Below are 21,627 nucleotides of genomic sequence, written 5' to 3' on the forward strand. Positions count from 1 at the left end.
GAAAGAAAGTGATAATGAAGCAAAGAAAAGAATAGCCAACAAGATTTAGAATCATAGATTTCTCGTTCGTGTTAGTCAATTGGATGGGCAACTAAATGTAATCAACAAGTCAAACAACATATGCCACAATATTGAAGCATACACATAAGTAACATTCCAAAGACACGTAAAAAATATTCCAGGGCTTCCTAGAACTGACTTCTACCGCATTTTTAAACATCTTTTAAAGCAATGATAGCCCCCACCCACCCCCATCTCCACTCGACGTTGAGACTTTTTTTCTGTTTTATGTTTGTATACTCATTCTTGTTTTGTGTTGAATTAATTTCAAAATAATTGAAATATTAAGATTTTTTTTGTAGGGGGTCGAGGTGCTTCACAATTTGTTGTATGAAAATGTGCACGTAAAACCAATATTTACGAGATATTCATCTTTCAAAGTTTCAAATTTAAATAATTGAATTAAAATTGGAGAATTTCTTCTTCGAGAATCTGTTCGTTCAATCGGCGGCGACAGTTCCTTCGCTTCTTTCTATTCGGGAGCGACTCACATTGAGCTACGTCAGTGATGGCGAACTCCCCGGACGAAACTATAACGAAATCATCTCTGTGTTTGAAGCATTCCTCGTACTCTGCCGTCAACTGCCAACTACATTCTCCACTGCGGCGGTGTGGTCTGCATAGTCCATATTGATCTTCGCAGTCTTCAACTTCTCCATTTGAGGGCTGATTATACGCCTGCGATTTGTGGGGATTGTAGTAACAGTTGGTCGGAGTCCAGAATGTAGCCGCGTCTCTGTAGTCGTTCTCGAGATCTTCGACTTTGATGTTAGATGCAAGCCTAGTTGGCGTTATCTGAAGACAGCACAAAAGTGAACGTAGGTGATTATACCTCAAAGAACGCCCCTAGCACCAACCCCCGCCCCCTCCCACCATCCCACCCCCATCTCCGTCTTTCTATTGGCTCTTTTCTCGTATTAAGGTTAATGTATATTTATTACAATACCGTGTCGTGAAGATTTGTGGGGTTGAAGCACAATTTGACTCAGTTTTGTATACAGTTGGTGGTTGTATTTCAGAAGCAGACGCATATGTCTTTCTCCATATAGCTTTATTAATATATAAGCACCATGCACCCCCCACCCACACCCCCACACCTCAAATTTACTAAAAAACGTCAGTTCTCTCTATCTCTCGGGAGAAATTCGATATTGTCGGCGAGGACATAAGGATTTAGCGTGAAATTAGACGAGTGAGTTTCATAAATGTAGCGTTTTCTTACTGCCGGCTTATAGCACAATATATATATATATATATATATATATATATATATATATATATATATATATATATATAAGAAAACAGTATTTCTTACAAATAAAATTGTCGCATATTTGATGAATGCTAAACGCAGAGCATTTCAAAATTTAATTCAGCCCAGAAGAGTGTAATAGGAAAAATAAAGCTTTAGAAGAATATCCGTCATGATGACATCACATATACCACCTATAATGAGATTCTGATATTAATAAATATGAAAATATAATGATTTTTTGTTGAGCTCATGTATGTATGAGACGACGGGTGACGTTTTGCGGCAGCTGTTACCGTGGCAACATTCCGCTGACTCTTCTCGTTCCCTCTCTAGTGTTATTGGCGAAACAAATAAATTAAAAGCGATTATGAATATGCATTGAATGTAAATGACTTACGTCACAGTCATCACACAAATCTTCATAATAGCTCTTGAAACCCTTCTTCTGTTGGGCAGGCATGTCATCCCAATCTTCACCAAAGTCACATGACCCGTGTGACCAATACTTAGTCCCATCATCCGTAAACTTTTTTGTCCCTGTAATAAATTAATTAAAAAAATATATACATGGGGATCAATCAGGGTAGAAATGATTGTTTGTTCACAAATGGAAGTAACTGCTTTGGTTTACATTCCATGTGGCCAACTCTTCCATGTCCCCACCATAGCACGCTCCCCCCCCCCCCCCTCTCCCGCTCATCCTTCATCCTATCGACATTACTTAGTTACCCTTCTGGTCTGAGTAAAACCCGAAACTGTTTTAGCTACATCGATCAAGAGATTGTGTAATTTGTTTATTATTGTTTACACCTTGTGTCAGCAGCTTATATTGATCTGTTATAAATAACCGTGTCAACTCCTATTTGGTTTTTTTTTTGTCATTGTGGGTTAATTTTACGTTATCAGTATATTCCTGATAGAAAGAAGAGAGGTATTTCATTTTAAATCGTTTATTAATTACCTGTCCAATTCTAAAATTAAATAGCGCCCCACCACTCAAATTATACCACTAAGTTGACTTTTCCTTCTTTTTTTTTTGCTGTTTGTTTTTCTTCCTTATTTTAGGGAGGGGAAGGGAGGGGTGTTATTATTGGAATTCAAAGACACCTTTCGGCAAACCAGTTAAAGAGATTTCGTTACTGTATGTTCGGTTTCGTTTCCTATATTTATCATATATATATAGTTATCAAAAAATTTGCAGGTGAGAAAAATTATTGGAAAGTATAACAGAAGACATGTTGGCCTTTATTAGAAGTATGAAAGGCAAGTAAAAAAGCCCTTTGAGTCTTGTAAGAAAGTAGCTTACACCTGTAAACTTATTGGCTTAGGAAGGGGTATAAAGGGGGCCAGTCCGCGTATTTTTTTTCCCAGGACGAACGTGGGCATCGGCCAATCAAATCCCTGGATTCCAAACATGTGACGCATTTTCAAAAAACATGTTCTCAATCTTTTTTCCTAGTTTTGACCCCAGATTATGAACGACAATCCTTCATTTTCATAGAAACTCGATCCCTGACCCACTTTCTAAACCCTAACTTCAAACGAATTTGTAAATTCCTGAAAAACCTGAAACCCACGTTCGTCCTGGGGAAAAAAAACTCGGCCAGTCCTCCCACTTTCCAAAGTGGAAGAGGGACATGATTATTTTTACGCCTCCTCTCTTGTTCAACTGTACGGTGCACTCCATGGCAGTGCTAAAACATCCAGCTGAATCATTTGTATTAACAAAAGAAGTACCAGACTGAGTCAATAAAATGATTACATTTTCGCCTTTCATATATATACGCACATGGTACAATTTCATACAGTTTATAAAATGTTTTGGCGATAAAAAAATATTAGTTGCTTCGACAACGTGAGACGTTTATGTCAGCTGCTGCTGGGGCCAACTTTTCTCTCTCTTCCTCTCTTTCTACTTTACACGCATTGTTGAAACAGTCAATTAGTCGAACGGTTATGAATAAGCAGTGGATGTAATTACTTACCTCACATTTCTAATTCCATGATATTTTTCAACTACAGGGCCCTTTTAATGTACAGTTTGCCAAATCATTAAATCATCATGCAATATTTAACAGCAATATGACACCATTTTATTACAAAAATTGAAAGGGTACTTTTCTAGAACCAAATCAAGTACAATTCTAATGTAGGAAAGGGTACTGTTACGGGAAAACAACCTAATTTTCTCGTGTGTACGTATTTTCTATTTACCGTTATAAAATGTTTCTTACGTAATGTTTCAGCTAGGAGGTCTCTAGTTTGTGTAACTTGAGTATCAGTTTATTGCTGGCTGCGGAAGTTGGTTCTTGCTGCCGGGGCTTTATGTAAACAGTCCGGTGGACAAGGCCTCCTTTGTTCTTAGTATACGGTTAATTATTAGGGGTGCATAGACAGTGGGGCGGGGTTAGTTCATATTCGTATAGTATTGTAGAGACCGTTGACCGGCTGTCATTGGGCTATGGCGCTTGTCAATCCCACTGGCTTTTTCATAATTGGTTAATTAAATCGTGTATAGGGTTCTATACAGTTACGGGGGTATTTATAATGTCGTGCAAGGAGCGTTTTTAGACATTAAGTTGCGATATATTCAGTGTAATTTGCTAGGCAGAATATATATGCCGAATTTGTATGTTGTTTTAGGGACTTAGATTATTTTTGGCTTGTGCAGAGGGTCAAGTTATGCACTCAGCAGTTGCGCTGCGTAACTGCTTGTGCCTGCATGCATTCTGCAGCTGCGCTGCGTAACTGCTTGTGCCTGCGCAAGGTCGTCGCAGCGTAGGGTTCGCGGGCTGACGAACTTCATCGTTAGCTGCGCTGCGTTGTCCTTACGCTGCGTCGCCCTTGACGCAGTACCTATAGATTAGCTGCGTTGTGCCTGCGCTGCGTTGTCTTGACGCAGCGCCTCTAGTTAGCTGCGCTGCTAGGCAGCTTACATATTAGGGCTAGTTCATGTATGACGCCCTTGTTATTGTGTTTAGGTTTTATTGTTCTACTTTCTGTATATATTATTTGTTTATTATGCTTTACGAAAGATGTACGGCAGGTACATTGTTTACCTAATTATACTTTTTAAACTCTTAATGCACTGTTAGTGTACTTCTTTTCAACGGTGTCCTCGAGTCTCTTTCTACAACCCCCTTCCTCAATTGCCAACTGGGTACTTCACCATACCACCGAAGCGGAAAGCGTTACATTGGTGGCAGCGATGGGATGACTTGGTGCCTTTCCGGTCGTATGGTGAGTAGACAACGATGTCTGGTACCAACCCTTTTGATGGCAGTTCAGTCTGCAGTGATCAGGTGGCGTGGACTCTCCCTGAAAGATCATCTGGTGTCGGGGATCTAATCCAGCTACTGGACGAGGGACAACGGAGATTCTCTGAAGGCGATCACAGACAGGAGGGGCGCAGACTGGATGCTGCTGGAGGTACTGATGGCAGACCGGACCTTGCAGATCGAGGGGCGTCAGAGACGAGGACAAGTGAGGGATATGGTGTTTCCTCTAACTTGGAGGCGAGGAACACCTTTACTATGCAGACTGGGGATCCCCCGAGGGCTGAACAGGAACTGAGGCTGGAGCCATCTGGACGTGGAGACTGGGACGAGAGGCGGGAAGGTGATCTCGGGTTCGGTGCTCCTGGGTACAGGCAGATGGATGACACTTACAACCGGCGGGTTTCTGGGAATCCATTTAAGGGTCCTGAGAGGGTCAGGGACACTGTTGGCTATAATACAGGTGTGGGCTTACAAACCCCAGTATGGGACTGGGCAGATGTGCATGAAAGGAATGAAATGATGAACCGACCTTCGGGATGGCCGGAGGAGGGCGTGAAGGGGAGATCTCACAGGCAGGAGGGTCACTGGTGTAATACCAGGGGTAACAATAGTCCTAGCGGGACAGGAGGAGGGATGTTACGTAACGGGCTGGAGAGATGGGGGTTGTCATGCCACCCTGGTGAGGGAGTGCCTGGTAGACCTGGATACGTTGGGTATCCACCTGGTAGTATGATGGGTAACAAGGTTCCTCTAGAGACTAAATTTGCAGAGAAGCCCCCAGATAAAGTGGTGACCTATGCGCCACCATTTCCCGAATATAGGCCTCAAGTGAACAGAGTAACGGCCCCCACATACGACGGTTCCACCCCGTGGGAAGACTACGTGGTACAGTTTGAACTGATATCAGAACTGAATGGTTGGGCTGAGCAAACGAAGGCGCTACAATTAGCGGCAAGCCTACGAGGGCCGGCTCAGGCGGTGTTATGTGACCTCGAGAGCGCAAAACGTCGTGTATTTCATTGTGTTGTTGGGGCCCTTGAACAGAGATTTGGTCAGGCGAACCAGACAGAGCTGTTCCGGACACTCCTAAGGAATAGGAGTAGGCAACCCGGTGAGACGGTATCTGAGCTTGCGCACGACACTCAGCGCCTCCTATCTAGAGCGTACCCTCACGCATCAGTTGAGATGAAGGAAACTCTTGCAAGAGAATTCTTCATTGACGCTGTAGGCGATAGTGACTTCAGGTGGAAGATTTACCAGGCGCGCCCGAAAACCTTTAATGAGGCGGTTAGCATCGCTGTTGAGCTCGAGGCTTTTGCGTTGTCGGAACAGAAGAGAGGGAACATAAAGAGAGTGAGGGCGGTAGGCGAAAGAACGGGAAGTGTGAAAGAGGACGAAAGTCTCAAAGGGATGAGTGAAGTCTTAAGTAAGGCTGTGTCGAAGGGTTTCGCCGAGTTGACGGAAAACCTCACGAAATTACTGCGGAAAGACACAAGGAATAACTTATATGAGGGAAAAAGGAAGAATAAGACCATAACGTGTTGGAACTGTGGGGAAGTGGGCCACGTTAGCAGAGATTGCACGAACTCTAGAAAGGAAGAAGCATCGAAGGGAACTGAACTTCAGAAGGAAAACTGCTAGGAGTTGACCTTGCGGGGCGAAGGTCAACTTGTTTCCAAAATGAGCCCATAGAGTTAGCACTTTCGCGGAAGCGATTGTGGTCAGTTGGATCCAACAGTTTGTATGTAACTGGGAAGCTGGAAGGTGTTAGGGTGAATTTCCTGGTAGACACTGGTGCTGAAGTTACTGTAATACAGACGGGAGTGTTTAGGAGGCTGACCACGGGGAAAGCTTTGCGACTGGATGAAGTTCCTTTAGATTTGGCTGCTGCTGACGGTAGGCCGCTGACATTTCTTGGAAGAGGAAATCTCCTTCTGAAAGTGGGTGAACTTGAAGTGGAGCACGAAGTTTTGGTGGCGGATATCGATGCTGATGCGCTTCTGGGCTATGACTTTTTGAAGTTGTATAACTGCACAATTGACGCTGGAGCAGGAAAGTTAACAATAGGGAAGAGGCAACTGGAGCAACTGGGTACAGATGTGGATAAATCTGTTGGAACTCGGGTTGTTGTTGCTAACACTGTAGTTGTTCCTGCTAGCAGCGAGAAAGTTGTCATGGCGAGAACGTCTGCGCAGATGGAGATGTCGGCATGTGCAATTGTGGAGTGCAGCGAAAGCTTCTTGAGACGTCGACAGTTGATGGTGGCTAGGGCACTCGTGGACCCGTCTGAGGGAGTGATTCCTTTAAGACTGATGAATGTGACAGACCGACCAGTTACCCTTTATGAAGGAACTTCTGTCGGGCAATGCCAGCCCGTCGAACTAGTCGACAGTATCGCTTCTGAGCGGGCGAAATGCCGGACGGTGACTAAAGGGGAGAGGTCAGGTGCTAAAGGGATAATTGCGTTGGGGGAACACCTCGAAATTCTGGCCGAAAAGAGTTGCGTCGACCTTTCGAAGGAAGAGGCGGATAGGGTAAGGCAGCTTCTTGCGGATAACGCAAATGTTTTCGCTCGATCGAAAGAAGACCTTGGTCGTACAGACTTGGTTAAACACGAGATCGATACTGGTACTGCGAAACCCATCCGCCAGGCGCCTAGACGGCTAACTATTCATAAGAAGGCGGAAGCCGACAAAGAACTCGACAAAATGCTAAGACAAGGAGTCATCGAACCCTCAAATAGTGCCTGGTCCTCCCCGGTGGTGCTTGTGAAGAAGAAAGACGGTTCGCTTCGATATTGTATAGATTACAGGAAACTGAACAATGTGACAGAGAAGGACTCTTACCCCCTCCCCCGGATCGATGATTCCCTCGACACGCTGGCGGGTTCGAAGTGGTTCTCTACTCTGGACCTAGCAAGCGGGTATTGGCAGGTCGAAGTAGCCGAACAGGATCGTCCTAAGACGGCGTTTGTAACTAACAGGGGTTTGTTTCAATTCAAGGTTCTTCCTTTCGGTCTGTGCAATGCCCCCGCAACTTTCGAACGGTTAATGGAGAGAGTTCTAAGAGGACTTCAGTGGCAGACCTGTTTACTCTATCTTGACGATGTGATTGTCTACGGAACGTCGTTTGATCAGGCTTTGAGCAGACTTACTGAAGTTTTCCAACGGCTTCGGGAAGCTAAGTTGAAGCTGAACCCATCGAAGTGTTGCTTGTTTCAGCGAGAAGTCAGTTACCTAGGGCACATTGTCTCCAGTAAAGGTATTGCGCCGAATCCTGAGAAAATTACAGCTGTTGTCGACTGGCCGACACCTTGTTCTGTGACGGAAGTTCGTAGCTTTATCGGACTTTGCTCGTACTACCGACGGTTCATTCAGGGATTTTCCAGAGTGTGTGCGCCTTTGTTCCGATTGACAGAAAAGGAAACAAAGTTTGTCTGGTGCGATGAATGCGATCTGGCTTTCAAGAAGCTAAAACATGCTTTGACCACCAGTCCCATACTAGCCTACCCAGAAGAAAAAGGGACTTTCATTTTGGACACCGACGCCAGCAACCTAGCCTACGGATCAGTCCTCTCCCAGCGCAAGGAAGGAAACACACAAGATTGTGTAATAGCTTATTTTAGTAAGGCAATGTCGAAAGCAGAAAGGAATTACTGCGTCACAAGAAAGGAACTTTTGGCGATAGTGGCGTCGGTAAAACATTTTCACCATTATCTATATGGTGCGAAGTTTCTTATCCGTACTGATCATGGGGCTCTTCGTTGGCTGACAAACTTTAAAAACCCAGAAGGTCAACTTGCAAGATGGCTGGAAACCCTTTCCATATACCATTATGAAATTCAGCACCGCCCGGGTAGACTACATGGTAACGCTGACGCCATGTCCAGGAGGCCTTGTACTGATTGTCGGTTTTGCACCAACTCCGAGGCAAAGGAAGAAGTAGCAAAAACAGAGACGGGAAATATCTTTGCAATCACTAATGCGCCCGCAACACTCTCAGACTCAGATGCTACTGGTTCACAGTCGGAGGTGGTCAATCAGAACGAAGTGTCGCCCTGGTACCACAAACACACTCAAGCTGAATTAAGAGAGATGCAATTGAACGACAACGACATCGGACCGATCCTACTATGGAAGGACGTACAGGAGTCGAGGCCTGACTGGGCGCAGGTATCACCTGGCAGTCCTGCACTTAAAAACTATTGGGGCCAATGGGACAGGCTGAAACGTAAAGAGGGCGTGCTTTATCGGGAGCTTGAATCCGACTCTGGTAACTCTGTAATGCTGCAGCTGATTGTACCGAAGAAATTGCAGCAGGAAATATTGACGCAGGCGCACAACCACAGGCTTTCGGGTCACCTGATGGCGAAGAAAACGCTGGGCCGAATAAGAGATAAGTTCTACTGGAGTGGTTACCGGCGAAGTGTAGAGAACTGGTGTAGGGGTTGTGATCAGTGTGCATCGAGGAAGGGACCGAGCAAGAAATTTAACGCAGAACTTAAACAGTACAGATCAGGTCACACAATGCAACGATGTGCTATGGACATCATGGGACCGCTGCCGAAGTCGACTCGTGGAAACCGCTACGTTCTCGTGATTGCCGACTATTTTACTAAATGGACAGAGGCGTATCCGATGGCTGATATGGAGGCCGAAACGGTTGCCCGACTGTTAGTAGAACAGTTTATCTGTAGGTACGGAGTGCCTGATGAATTACACACCGACCAGGGCAGGCAATTCGAGTCGGAGCTATTTCAACACATGTGTCGGTTGCTCGACATCAACAAAACAAGAACGACACCATTCCATCCTCAATCTGATGGGATGGTTGAAAGGTTTAATCGAACGTTAGCAGAGATGTTATCGGCTGTTGTCGCCAAAGACCAACTTGATTGGGATTCTTGGATTCCCTACGTGCTAATGGCCTACCGTTCGGCAGAACATGAAAGCACTGGGTTCTCCCCGGCTGAACTGATGCTTGGGCGCAAACTGGGACTCCCACTCAGCACCACAGTCCCCCCACCACCGGACGACGTCGGAACCACTTCTACAGCCATTCCGAAATTTGTAACAGAACTAGAGGGAACTCTGTACGAAGTGCATGAACTTGCGAGAAAACGGTTGAAACTCTCTAGTGAGAAGCAGAAAAAGTTCCATGACAAGGCCGTACATACCCATACATACAAAGCAGGAGACATAATTTGGCTCCTGAACACCAAGAGGAAAAAAGGTGTGTCTCCCAAGTTACAGAAACGATGGGACGGTCCGGGACGGGTGATCAAGAAACTAACGGATGTTGTATATCGAGTACAGATGGGACCTAAGAAGAAACCAACCGTTGTACACCATAACCGCCTAAAACCGTATGTAGGAGACGATCCGCCATTGTGGTTACTCAAACCACTGAAAAGTCAGTCTTTAACGCCCCTGGTTGTACCCACGATAGAGGAACTGCGAAAGCACTAAAACAGAGACGAAACTATCACCTCTACCACCTCTTGTCCAAAAGTTATCCCCCGGGAAAACATAAACAAAAGAGGGAAGTCCTAACCACCGGACGATATCCCGCTGGGGAAGATACCCACGTAGCGCCCAACCATCGAAGGCCGTTGTTTATAAATTTCACTCATATCAACACCTCCGGAGCTATCAACACTGCAAGACCATTTGCTGACACTGTGTTTAATTGTTTTTTTTACGATGTCTTCCCTGTACGACGCTGAATACAAGTGTAAGGTGTGTAAGAGGCGCTACCCCTCTCTTACCGAACTGAAGAGACACTATAGTGAGAAGCACGGGGATGTGAAGAAAATGTTTAAGTGTGACGTATGCGACTACTCGTCGGAGAGGAAAGCGGACGTAACTCGCCATGCGAGTAACCGCCATTCAACTACAAATGCATTGGCAGGGCCTTCCACTAGTGCCGGTGAAGCGACTTCTACCGTTCCCCCCCCCCCCTCAAATCCCCACCGAGGCCCCAGCGGAAAACTGACGGACCAGGGTGGCCGATGTTGTCCGAACTACTTGGGACACCGCATTCTGAACATGGATTGCCACGAACGGACGAACCACAACAGAGGGATGTTCCCCCCACCCCACATGTGTCACCTGCGAAGCGGCCTTCGACAGTCGATGGTGAGGAAAACGCACTGCGTGTTATTAAACGAGCTAAAGAAGCAGCCGACCTAAACATCGCCGAAGAAAACCTCAGCCTGCGAAATAATAACTTGAGCGAGCGAATCTCCACTGTAGTCTTGCCGAACGGACAAATTTACGTAACGGTCGACAAATTTGAACACAAAGCTTAAAATGTAACTCACATGTCCACTTTGAGAGGTGAAGCGGATAAAGCAACAAGACTACGCAAACACTTTCCCTGCCTGAAAATCGCGGTTTTATCTTACATTACTTTCGAAATTTCAGCGATACCAATACCACACAAACCACTTCTGCTCGTTTCTGTTTTAATTAGTAACCTGCACCCAGTTTGATTGTCTGTGGACCGCGGTAACTTATATTTTACGTGTTTTACTGTGGACGCTCTGCTACGGCATTTCCTTTTCACGAAGTTGAATGTTTCCTAGTTGTTCATGGACAGTTGGACACTCAAAGATTTATTGTTTTTATACTTTAACATGGACGATTTTATTACTTGTTTATGAATATTTTCCATTCATGTGTTCTGTTTGGACCGTATGCAGGTCAGTATTGTATTCATATTGCTAATAAGCTGTTGTAGTTGTAACTTGCATTTTGATTTTTGTTCAATTTTGCCGTTAAATGCGAGGACGCATTTGGTTCTTTGGCGGGAAGGGGTAGTTAAATCAAAATAATGTTTTATCTTGCTGTATTTAAGCGTTGCATGGGTGACACTCAAATTGTTGTGTTGCTGTTATTCTTTATCGTTGTTTATTTTGTTGTCTGTCAGGTGTGGCGGAGTGGGTTAGCAGTAGTTTCTGCACAAGATTGCGTCATAGTCAGACACTATTGCGAAATGTATATTACCGTGCGACATTTAAGTTTTCATCATTGAATTTTTCTTCTTTTGAGTTTGTTTTAATCAAACACGTTTACTATTTTTTTTCTTCAAATTCTTTGTTTATGTTTACTTTTATACTTTTCATTTTTATTCATGTACATGCTATTTTACTTTGTTTATGTTTGTTTACTTCGTTAAGTAACATTTGAATTTTAACTTTGTTGTTGCATACGTAAACGTTCACTTTGCGTGTTATGCACTTGATAGGTATTCCGTTGTTTCTATTTACGACGTATTCCATTTTGATTTAGGTTACACATCTAGTTAATGTTTTAGATGGTAAGAAATGCGAGGACGCATTTGTATCTTGGGTGGGAAGAGTGTTACGGGAAAACAACCTAATTTTCTCGTGTGTACGTATTTTCTATTTACCGTTATAAAATGTTTCTTACGTAATGTTTCAGCTAGGAGGTCTCTAGTTTGTGTAACTTGAGTATCAGTTTATTGCTGGCTGCGGAAGTTGGTTCTTGCTGCCGGGGCTTTATGTAAACAGTCCGGTGGACAAGGCCTCCTTTGTTCTTAGTATACGGTTAATTATTAGGGGTGCATAGACAGTGGGGCGGGGTTAGTTCATATTCGTATAGTATTGTAGAGACCGTTGACCGGCTGTCATTGGGCTATGGCGCTTGTCAATCCCACTGGCTTTTTCATAATTGGTTAATTAAATCGTGTATAGGGTTCTATACAGTTACGGGGGTATTTATAATGTCGTGCAAGGAGCGTTTTTAGACATTAAGTTGCGATATATTCAGTGTAATTTGCTAGGCAGAATATATATGCCGAATTTGTATGTTGTTTTAGGGACTTAGATTATTTTTGGCTTGTGCAGAGGGTCAAGTTATGCACTCAGCAGTTGCGCTGCGTAACTGCTTGTGCCTGCATGCATTCTGCAGCTGCGCTGCGTAACTGCTTGTGCCTGCGCAAGGTCGTCGCAGCGTAGGGTTCGCGGGCTGACGAACTTCATCGTTAGCTGCGCTGCGTTGTCCTTACGCTGCGTCGCCCTTGACGCAGTACCTATAGATTAGCTGCGTTGTGCCTGCGCTGCGTTGTCTTGACGCAGCGCCTCTAGTTAGCTGCGCTGCTAGGCAGCTTACATATTAGGGCTAGTTCATGTATGACGCCCTTGTTATTGTGTTTAGGTTTTATTGTTCTACTTTCTGTATATATTATTTGTTTATTATGCTTTACGAAAGATGTACGGCAGGTACATTGTTTACCTAATTATACTTTTTAAACTCTTAATGCACTGTTAGTGTACTTCTTTTCAACGGTGTCCTCGAGTCTCTTTCTACAACCCCCTTCCTCAATTGCCAACTGGGTACTTCACCATACCACCGAAGCGGAAAGCGTTACAGTACGTTCGACGGTGTGCATATAATACGGAAGGGAAAGGGGGAGGGGACCTCCGGCTTCGCCTCTCATGAAGATAAGTCGTGAATCGTGAATCATGAAATTCTTACCAGTAACTACGTATGTTCGATCAACATGAAAGTTAGTTCCACAGAAACTGGCCGGGGCATGGAATATGAACGTTCCCTTCGCTGGTCCTTTCTTCCAGCTGTTGATTACCTCAGCTGTGACGGTATTAGACCCTCTGATAAAGGATTCTCTCGATACATCTAGAATCTTCAATCTCATTGCTGAAAGAAAGAAAGAAAAGAAAATTAACATCAAAACGAACAAGGCGCTACCAGGTATGCTTCTGTGGGGGGGGGGGCTTTATACCACTGTAGCATGAAATCACGGAGAGGCTGATATTCCACAACCCCACCCACCCCCTCCCCTCACCTCACCACTGGCAGACAAAAAATCCTGTCAAACAATGTATATAACATGTACAACAGTCACAAAAAGATGCAAGATAGCACCATTTTGTATGTAAGCACTCTCCATTTTACCAAACTTTCTCAAATGGGAGTGACCGTGCACGAAGCATATTAAATTTGCCAACGATTTCATTTGTTTTGAGCAAAATTATTTTTGCAGCCAAAATTTGGTATTGTCAAGACCCTGTCATGCAGTGAACGAAACAAGTATCTAATATTCGTGAACTGTTCCGAATCGCCGTGCCTTCTTATCTCAGAATTAGCCATTGGATTAGAGGGGGGGGGGGTGGGGGGGGGGGTGAACAGTTGATAGTCAAGATCAGCTGAAATAGCAAGACAATAGAACATTTTGCAATTTATTAAGTTGTAGTTTTGGACAAATTCGCAGCCAAAATAGCAATCATGCGTGTAGAACTAATTATGAACCTCATTTATAGCTTAGAGAAATGAATCACCATCAACTTTTTCTTTCTTGATTGTTCTTAGTTTTCTTATTAATTACGATTAAAGAGTAACGAAAGGTACTATACCAATGATGAAAGGACTAAGTTAAAGGAATAAGTGAACTTCATGTACACTCTAAAATAAGTTGGGCAAATAATTGACCCAATATTTGTCCTTTTTTTCCCCCCACTTTTTTTAGAGTGTACATCACGCTTGAAACACATGAACTTAAACAGCTAAATAAAGGCAGACCGCCACCAATTAAGTAAAGCGGTACAAATGCCACTTCTGTAAAGTGAACAGATTTAGCAATTTGACTTCCCCAAACCCCACCATCGCCCACCCCGCCCGCTAAAAGAATCCAATCAGTCAATAATGTTACTTTCATTTGTTAGTATACAGCTATGCTAGAGATAAATGTTGTAATATATAAATATATGTATGTATATATATATATATATATATATATATATATATATATATATATATATATTAATATATATATATATATATATATATATATATATATATATATATATATATATATATATATATCATTGGAAAGGCCCCTGTTAATGTATATAATTAACTAACTGACCGAAACTGACCGGAACGTGATAAATAAAAAGGTTATTTAATATTTGGATTGTTAACATAAAGTTTTGTTTAACAAAAAATGACGTTGCTTACCGAAATCAGCATCACAATAGTGTTGTTGCGGGTGTTTGGTATCGCAGGCGCCGCAAGCGTCCGTTGTCGAAATGGCGAAAAGCCCGATGAATAAAATCAAGAGTATCATCTTATAATCGTTATGTCTTGTTTAGCCTATGATAGATAGTAAACGACCAGTTAGCAAACTGTAATTTGCTTCCGATCGTGTAGAGAACTTTTATAACCTTTTTTCTCTCTCTTTTTTTTTATTAATTTTTTTTTTACGATGACTCAGAACTCAGTCCAATTCTGGCCCAGATGGTAACTATTCACAGTCAATGGTTCTGGATCATGGATTGTATATACGCGCGTAACGATCTTGTCTTCACTCGACCACGCACGAGTGAATCTTTTTGGGGCAATTACCTATAATTGAAACATTTGACAAGTTGTTTTTCCTCCTTCTTTTTCTTAATCTCATTAATGGTAAAGTACAGTAATCGTTTTCACTTAAAGACCTTTAATCTTATATCAAATGTTGGAAAACAAGTTTCAACTATTTTTCAACTTTTGGAAGCTTTGAAGGAGGTGCGTGCATGGGAGGAGAGGCTACGGGGGATCACTCCTTATATAATATATAGTTTGGTCATAGGGTATAGACGATTTTTCTTTAATTTGCGGGTTTCGTTCACCTGAGAAGTTACACAAATGGGTCAAACACTCTCTGAGGCCCATGCTTGTATAAAGTATACTGCATTCTCACGTAAGTATAGTGCATACTTTTATAAGCATAGAGCATACTTGTATAAGTATAGTGCATACATGTATAAGAATAGTGTATTCTAGTTTAAGCATAGAGCATACCTTGCACTTGTATAGAAGTATATTACATACTAGTTTAAGTATAGTGCACGCGTGTGTAAGTATAGTGCAAACTAGTGTAAGTATAGTGCACACGTTTGTAAGTATTGTGCAAACTAGTGTAGCTATAGTTCATACTTGTATAAGCATAAAGCATACTTTTAAAAGTAGAGTAAATACTTGTATAAGCGTATAGCATACTTTTATAATCATAGAGCATACTTGTATAAGCGTATAGTGCATACTTGTATAAGAATAGTGCATACTAGTTTAAACATAGAGCATACCTTGCACTTGTATAGAAGTATATTACATACTAGTTTAAGTAAAGTGCACACGTGTGTAAGTATAGTGCAAACTAGTGTAAGTATAGTGTATACTTGTATAATCATAGAGCATACCCTGCACGTGTGTAAGTATAGTGCAAACTAGTGTAACTATAGTTCATACTTAAGCATAGTATAAGCATAGAACATACTTTTAAAAGTAGAGTAAATACTTGTATAAGCGTAGAGCATACTTGTAAAAGTATAGTGCTTACTTGTATAAGCATAGAGCATAGTATAGTGCATATTGATTAGCTGCAGTGCATACGTGTATTAGTTATTACTTTTATTAGTGTATACTTGTTTGAATGCATATGTAAGTATATGCATACTTGTGTTAGTATATATTGTGCATACTCGTGTAAGTATAGCCCACACTTACATAAGTATAGTGTATATTTGTTTAGCTGCAATGTATACGTGTATTATATGTTACTTGTATTATTACATACTTGTATAAGTGTATACTTGTATTAATGCATATTTGTGTTAGTATATGCATACTTGTGTCAGTATAGCCCACATTTACATCAAATGTAGTGCATACCGGTACTTGTATAGAAGTATTGCATAATTGTAAAAGTACAGTGCACATATGTATTAGTGCTTGATGGTATAAGCACATTCTTGTGTAAGTATAGTCCATAATTACGTAAGTATAGAGCACACTTGTATACATAGTTAGTATTGATGATGTGTAGATGTCGTGCGTCATATTCAACCTAGAATAAAAAAAAAACTAAGCACCCAAAGATACCAATCATATTTACGACTTGACGTCCATAAGTATAGTTGTATAGTATAGTTTAACGCTGTTGCTTTGTTTTTCATTTCCTATAAAGTATAAGTTCCGGTCATATTTTTATGTACTGTATTATTATTTTTTTATGCGCATGCTCGCTTAAACATGTTTTACTTCAAGGTACCCAAACCTTGCATGGCATGGTCTTTCTCAAATAATCATAATCATAATAATAACAACAACAATAATAATGATAATAATATTTACATGAATGCTATTACTCTGGTCTGAGGTTTAGTTTTGTCTTCAAATTGAAGTTGTGATAGCAACGATCGATTGAGTCCACTGCCTTGGGATAATAAACAAAGTTGGATTGTACTTGACTCCCTTTAACGAAAATCGTTGGTTCGTGATAGAACGGTAAACTTCGGATGAACAACTTCTCATAAATTGTCCTTAATGAGGTTTTTTTTATTATCAATTACAAAGCCATCCGTCGCGGTATTGAGTTTTTCACCGTTATACGGTCATTTTCGTTGTCATAAATTCTTACCAAAGGATCATTGAAATATGAAGGTGTTTCTCTGACACTGAGTTATATGTTCTTCTTTTGAATCAAAAGAAAATGAAAGGAATTTAATCGTGAAGTTTGTACTCAATTCTGTAGCTTCTATACAATAATAAAGTGTTGATATACCATTGTGAGAATAGACATTGCGGTGTCTTTACTATGTTGTCTAAATAACCAACTTTGTCTTCTTTCATGTCCAGGGTTTCTTTCTTTTATAATTTTTATTTTTATTATTTATTAGTATTATTATCATAATTATTATAATTATTATTATAATAATAATAATTATAATAATTGTTATTATAATTATTATAATTATAATAATTGTTATTATAATTATTATTATTATTATTATTATTATTATTATTATTATTATTATTGTTGTTGTTTTGAATGGCGGATAAATTCATTCAGAATTCAGAAAGCGAAACATTAAAAACAGCTTCAGCATCATCAGGGATGTGTTACAAATAACAATATATTGCTTCTGTTAGCCTTGCAGCTTTCGATAAAAACACATCTGTCACGTGATTACTCAGTACTTGATCAAAATTAATATGTTATATAAACCTTGGAAACTTCCAGTGTTATTGTTGTGATACGTTACAGGAAATGAAAAACCTACTACTGATTTGATCAAAGTACCTTCTACGATCTGTAGCGAAAATGTCGTTCATTAAGTGGTAACCTTACATCTATACCTATTTACTGAGTCATTACAAGGAACCAAAACGAAAATATGCTTACTTGTTGCTATGTCGAAAGCAGATGCAACAGCCTGCAGTATAAGTCTTAGATCGCGCCAGTGTCGTAGCTTGGAATTTCGCTTCTACTTGTCAAAAATTTCTGAAAGTTAAGTTGGTGTGAGATATTTGTTTGCATGATCCACCCCCCCCCCCGCTCCCCTTCCTTCACTTACATACACACGCATACACACCCTATATCTTACATCGCTCAAGAAAGACTGATCCTATGAATAAACATAAAGACGGTAATTGAAGACTAACGGACGCGCGCCCTTTTGACCTTTGACTTTTGACCCAAACAATTGATCAATCCTTCGTATACTATTTTCGGAGTCATCCTATTAGATTCCGATGGTTCGCGTCAGAGTATTCCATCCTCCCACCTCTGCATCCCCCTCCCAGCCCACGCCCCGGAGTGCGTCAAGTAATTTGATTGTATGTGAAGTGAAGCTTTCACAATTTCTAGAAGAAAAAAACTGACGGATGTAATCAATAACAAATGTTTTGGTCCGATGTTGATTCACAAAATTATGGGACTTGAATGACGTTTTCAGACGTGAGTAGTGACAATGACAGTAGCAGTGAGAAGAAGTAACGAGATCGCCTCGGAATACTAGAAGATAAAAAAAAATCAGTGAAGGCTAAATCCTTGCCGACCATCTGTTGCAAAGCGTACACGGTAAGGGAAAATCGCATCCATCCATGGAATTTATTATATTATTTTATCATTTAGCCTTTGAGATGTTTTCGAGGAGAATAATAGGAAGGGGTGGGGTGGAGTGGGAAATGGTCATTATTATGTTCTGACGTGATTGTAGTGTTATTTTGAAGCATGCTGGTCATAACTGTCCTGATTCAAGAGCGGTGCTTTTACTGTTGGTGGGTCACATGCTATAGATATCACTGACAAACAAATTATAAAATGTGATCGTAAAAATGTGGATATTAATGATTTACATTAAGGACATGATAATTGGGGGGGGGGGGGGGGTAGTGATATTATAACCCAATGTTCATTCACGGATGATTTTCCTGCGAAAGAAGAGTATCGGGATAAGGGAATTGACCCGTGGGCCAATCCCTTGTCCCACAAATATGATGGATAAATTAAAATGCATAAAAACAAAGATTCACAGCCGTAAACCATTAAGTAGAAATAAATATCGAGAACTGACCACGAACATATATAAACATATGAAACAGATGTGGACTGCAGTCTTGCATATACCTCAACCGTTACACTGTAATGTTAGATAGTGTCACCGCCTGCCCCATTCTAGACCCTGTAACGTCAGATAGTGGCATCGCGGCCTATACGCCAACATACGACCTACTAAAGTTTTGTTTTTAAATGGAGGGCGTTTCCTTGATTTCACAAAGTTCTCATCTCTAGAAATAAATGTATTATAATCCGATATTCGATTATCCGATACTAGATATTAGAGATAAATTCATTCGCCATTCTTCATTGCCTATTGGCGCATGAACTAGCTATACGCATAGTTCAGAAAACCGCTATGATGTTATTATACATGAACTTAGATATATAATATAGAACACCATAACAAAATTATGATTTCAAAATCAATTTCTGTATAGCTTTTAATTGGAGCCAAGTGTCCATGATTTCCGGCATGTTAATTGCGAGACAGCAAGGCAAAGCACTGTATACACTCCATTGCGTAGCGTTACGTATAAACAACAATATATTCTTCATAATTTCAACAGATCATTAACTCGACATTTGATAATCGATAACCTTGTTTTCTCCTTCTTCAACGACCGGAATTAATTAACTATAAATTCAGTAGTTTATTTTCGGAAGGGTAGGTACTGCATTTTAGAATGTTTTTTTATTAATATTAACAACAAGTTCTTTATTTCAGGGTTTGGCACTGTATAGAACATATGAAAATGTCTTACGATTTGCCCCCCCCCCCCCCAAAAAAAAAGTGAGCCTGATCCGTGCAAAGTTAGTTGTTTCCTTAACATTGTAGCAATTTTTCTTTCATAAATGTCTGCATGCAGTGAGGGGAGCAATTGATAAATTACTCTGCTGATGGGATAGTCTTTTTCGAAGAAAGAAAGTGCAAAATATAGGGCACCTGCTACCAGAAACGATCGATATTTTGTGACAGTTATGAAAGGACCGTAATTAAGTTAATATAAGCTATGAACAGATTAACAGAACCTTATGTATAGCTCTGGCCGTGAACACGCAACGGTGCCGTCTTATATACGCAACACCTGTACCGTAGACAGTGGCGTAGGAAGGTACTTTTGAGTGGGGGCTGAAGACTGGTGGCCGGCCTGGGGGAGGGGTCTAAGGGGAGGGTTTTTTTTTGCATTTCCAGGTGGCCTCAGATGCAATTTAGTGCAATATAGCACACTTCAACACCCACTCCATTTTGTAAAGAAATTTGCATTTTCACCTGGCCTTAGGTGCAATTTGGTGCTTCAAATGAGATTTTTTCTCATTTGGAAATGAAAAAGGGGTTTTCTGACTTGCGGAGCGGGGGGGCGGAACGATACTTCCGCCCCCATATTTTTCACTGGGGGGCTGGCGCCCCCCAGCCCCCCCGGTTCCTACGCCCTTGACCGTAGACGTAAAGACACATGGTGTAACTTAACCGGATATAGTTTGTACTGGAACTATATCGTACTTCTTACTTTCATTCGGAAACCTTTACCCCCCCCCCTCCCCCGCCCAACTATAATGCGAGAGTGGTTGTGGGACATCGTCTGGATAAGTTGTTGCAAATTTAGTTATGGAAGGCAAAGCATAATTTGTGCATTTATTTATAATATTAACTGATAATGTGACTTCAGAATATATAATAATATCAGATTGGCCACCTTAGTTCACACCCTGGGTAGGAGGTACCACTTTTAAAGTAATGGCAGAGGTAACGGGGGGGGGGGGGGTGTGTATACAATCAGAGCAAAACGAATAGCTCATAACACGAGAAACAATTGTATTTATCCTTATAATCTAATATTTCTTATATAGCTCTGCTTCTGTAATTATTTGGCATGAGCTGTTCTATGGAACATGCGACTGTATGACGAGCTTTTAACTTGGTGAACTGAACAAAATTGTGACGTCACTTAACAAGAAGACCGAACATCTTTGACCTGTTAAAGTGGGGACTCGGAGGTAAGGGAACAGTGGGGTGAGGGGAGATGTTGTTGAATGTTTGTTTTCCTTTAAGTAACAAAGGTTAAGTGATGATGGTTGCTATTTAACATGCAAGTGACAATCCGACGTATTCCGATGAACCTGTACCGTGCTGGAGAAATTGGTCTAGGCAAAAGCTGCCATTTAATTTCTAATGCCTTTCCTTGAGACGCTCCAAATTTCTAGTGAATCTTCTAAGGGTAGTAACAGTCGTCTATCACTTATTTATAGACGTCCGTACACAGTGGTCAGAATCAGTGGCGTGCATAGGATTTCATAGGTGGGAGGGGAGGGGGTGGGGGATGAACCTTTATGGTAGGGCCAATGACGAATCAAGGATTTTTATAAAAGAGGAGTGCAGCCCTAGGGTCTTTGAAACCGGCACCTATGTAGGATTTGCAAAAATTCAAACGGTTTAAACGCCAAACGGTGCATCCTGAGGCATATTTAGACTGGTACATTGTGTAAATCTGAACGCACGGTTGTGATTATAAATACTTCCTGTGAGGTTGAACAAATGGGGGTTGGAGGGTGTACAAACGTAGTATTGGTCATGGATCATGCCACTCCCTCCCCTTTGCGAGCGCCGCTTGGTTCGAATATGAGTGACACGAATTAAAAGCGTGTGTTAACTTGACATACCTGAAG

The 21,627-nt window shown here is 41.4% G+C and overlaps 1 protein-coding gene across 1 annotated transcript; it reads right to left on the reverse strand.

Moving 5' to 3' along the window:
- Positions 1–51: 51 nt before the first annotated feature.
- Positions 52–14,777, reverse strand: LOC139961441 (tissue inhibitor of metalloproteinase-like). The gene is made up of 4 exons (XM_071960611.1): positions 14,595–14,777; positions 13,095–13,274; positions 1,713–1,852; positions 52–855 (listed from the first exon to the last, which is right to left on the reverse strand). Exons 1-4 carry the CDS (start codon positions 14,701–14,703, stop codon positions 463–465), a joined length of 822 nt encoding a protein of 273 aa, XP_071816712.1. The 5' UTR covers positions 14,704–14,777; the 3' UTR covers positions 52–462.
- Positions 14,778–21,627: the final 6,850 nt, after the last annotated feature.

The sequence above is a fragment of the Apostichopus japonicus genome, chromosome 20 (genome assembly GCF_037975245.1).
Source record: "Apostichopus japonicus isolate 1M-3 chromosome 20, ASM3797524v1, whole genome shotgun sequence".
In the NCBI taxonomy this organism is placed as follows: Eukaryota; Metazoa; Echinodermata; class Holothuroidea; order Aspidochirotida; family Stichopodidae; genus Apostichopus; species Apostichopus japonicus.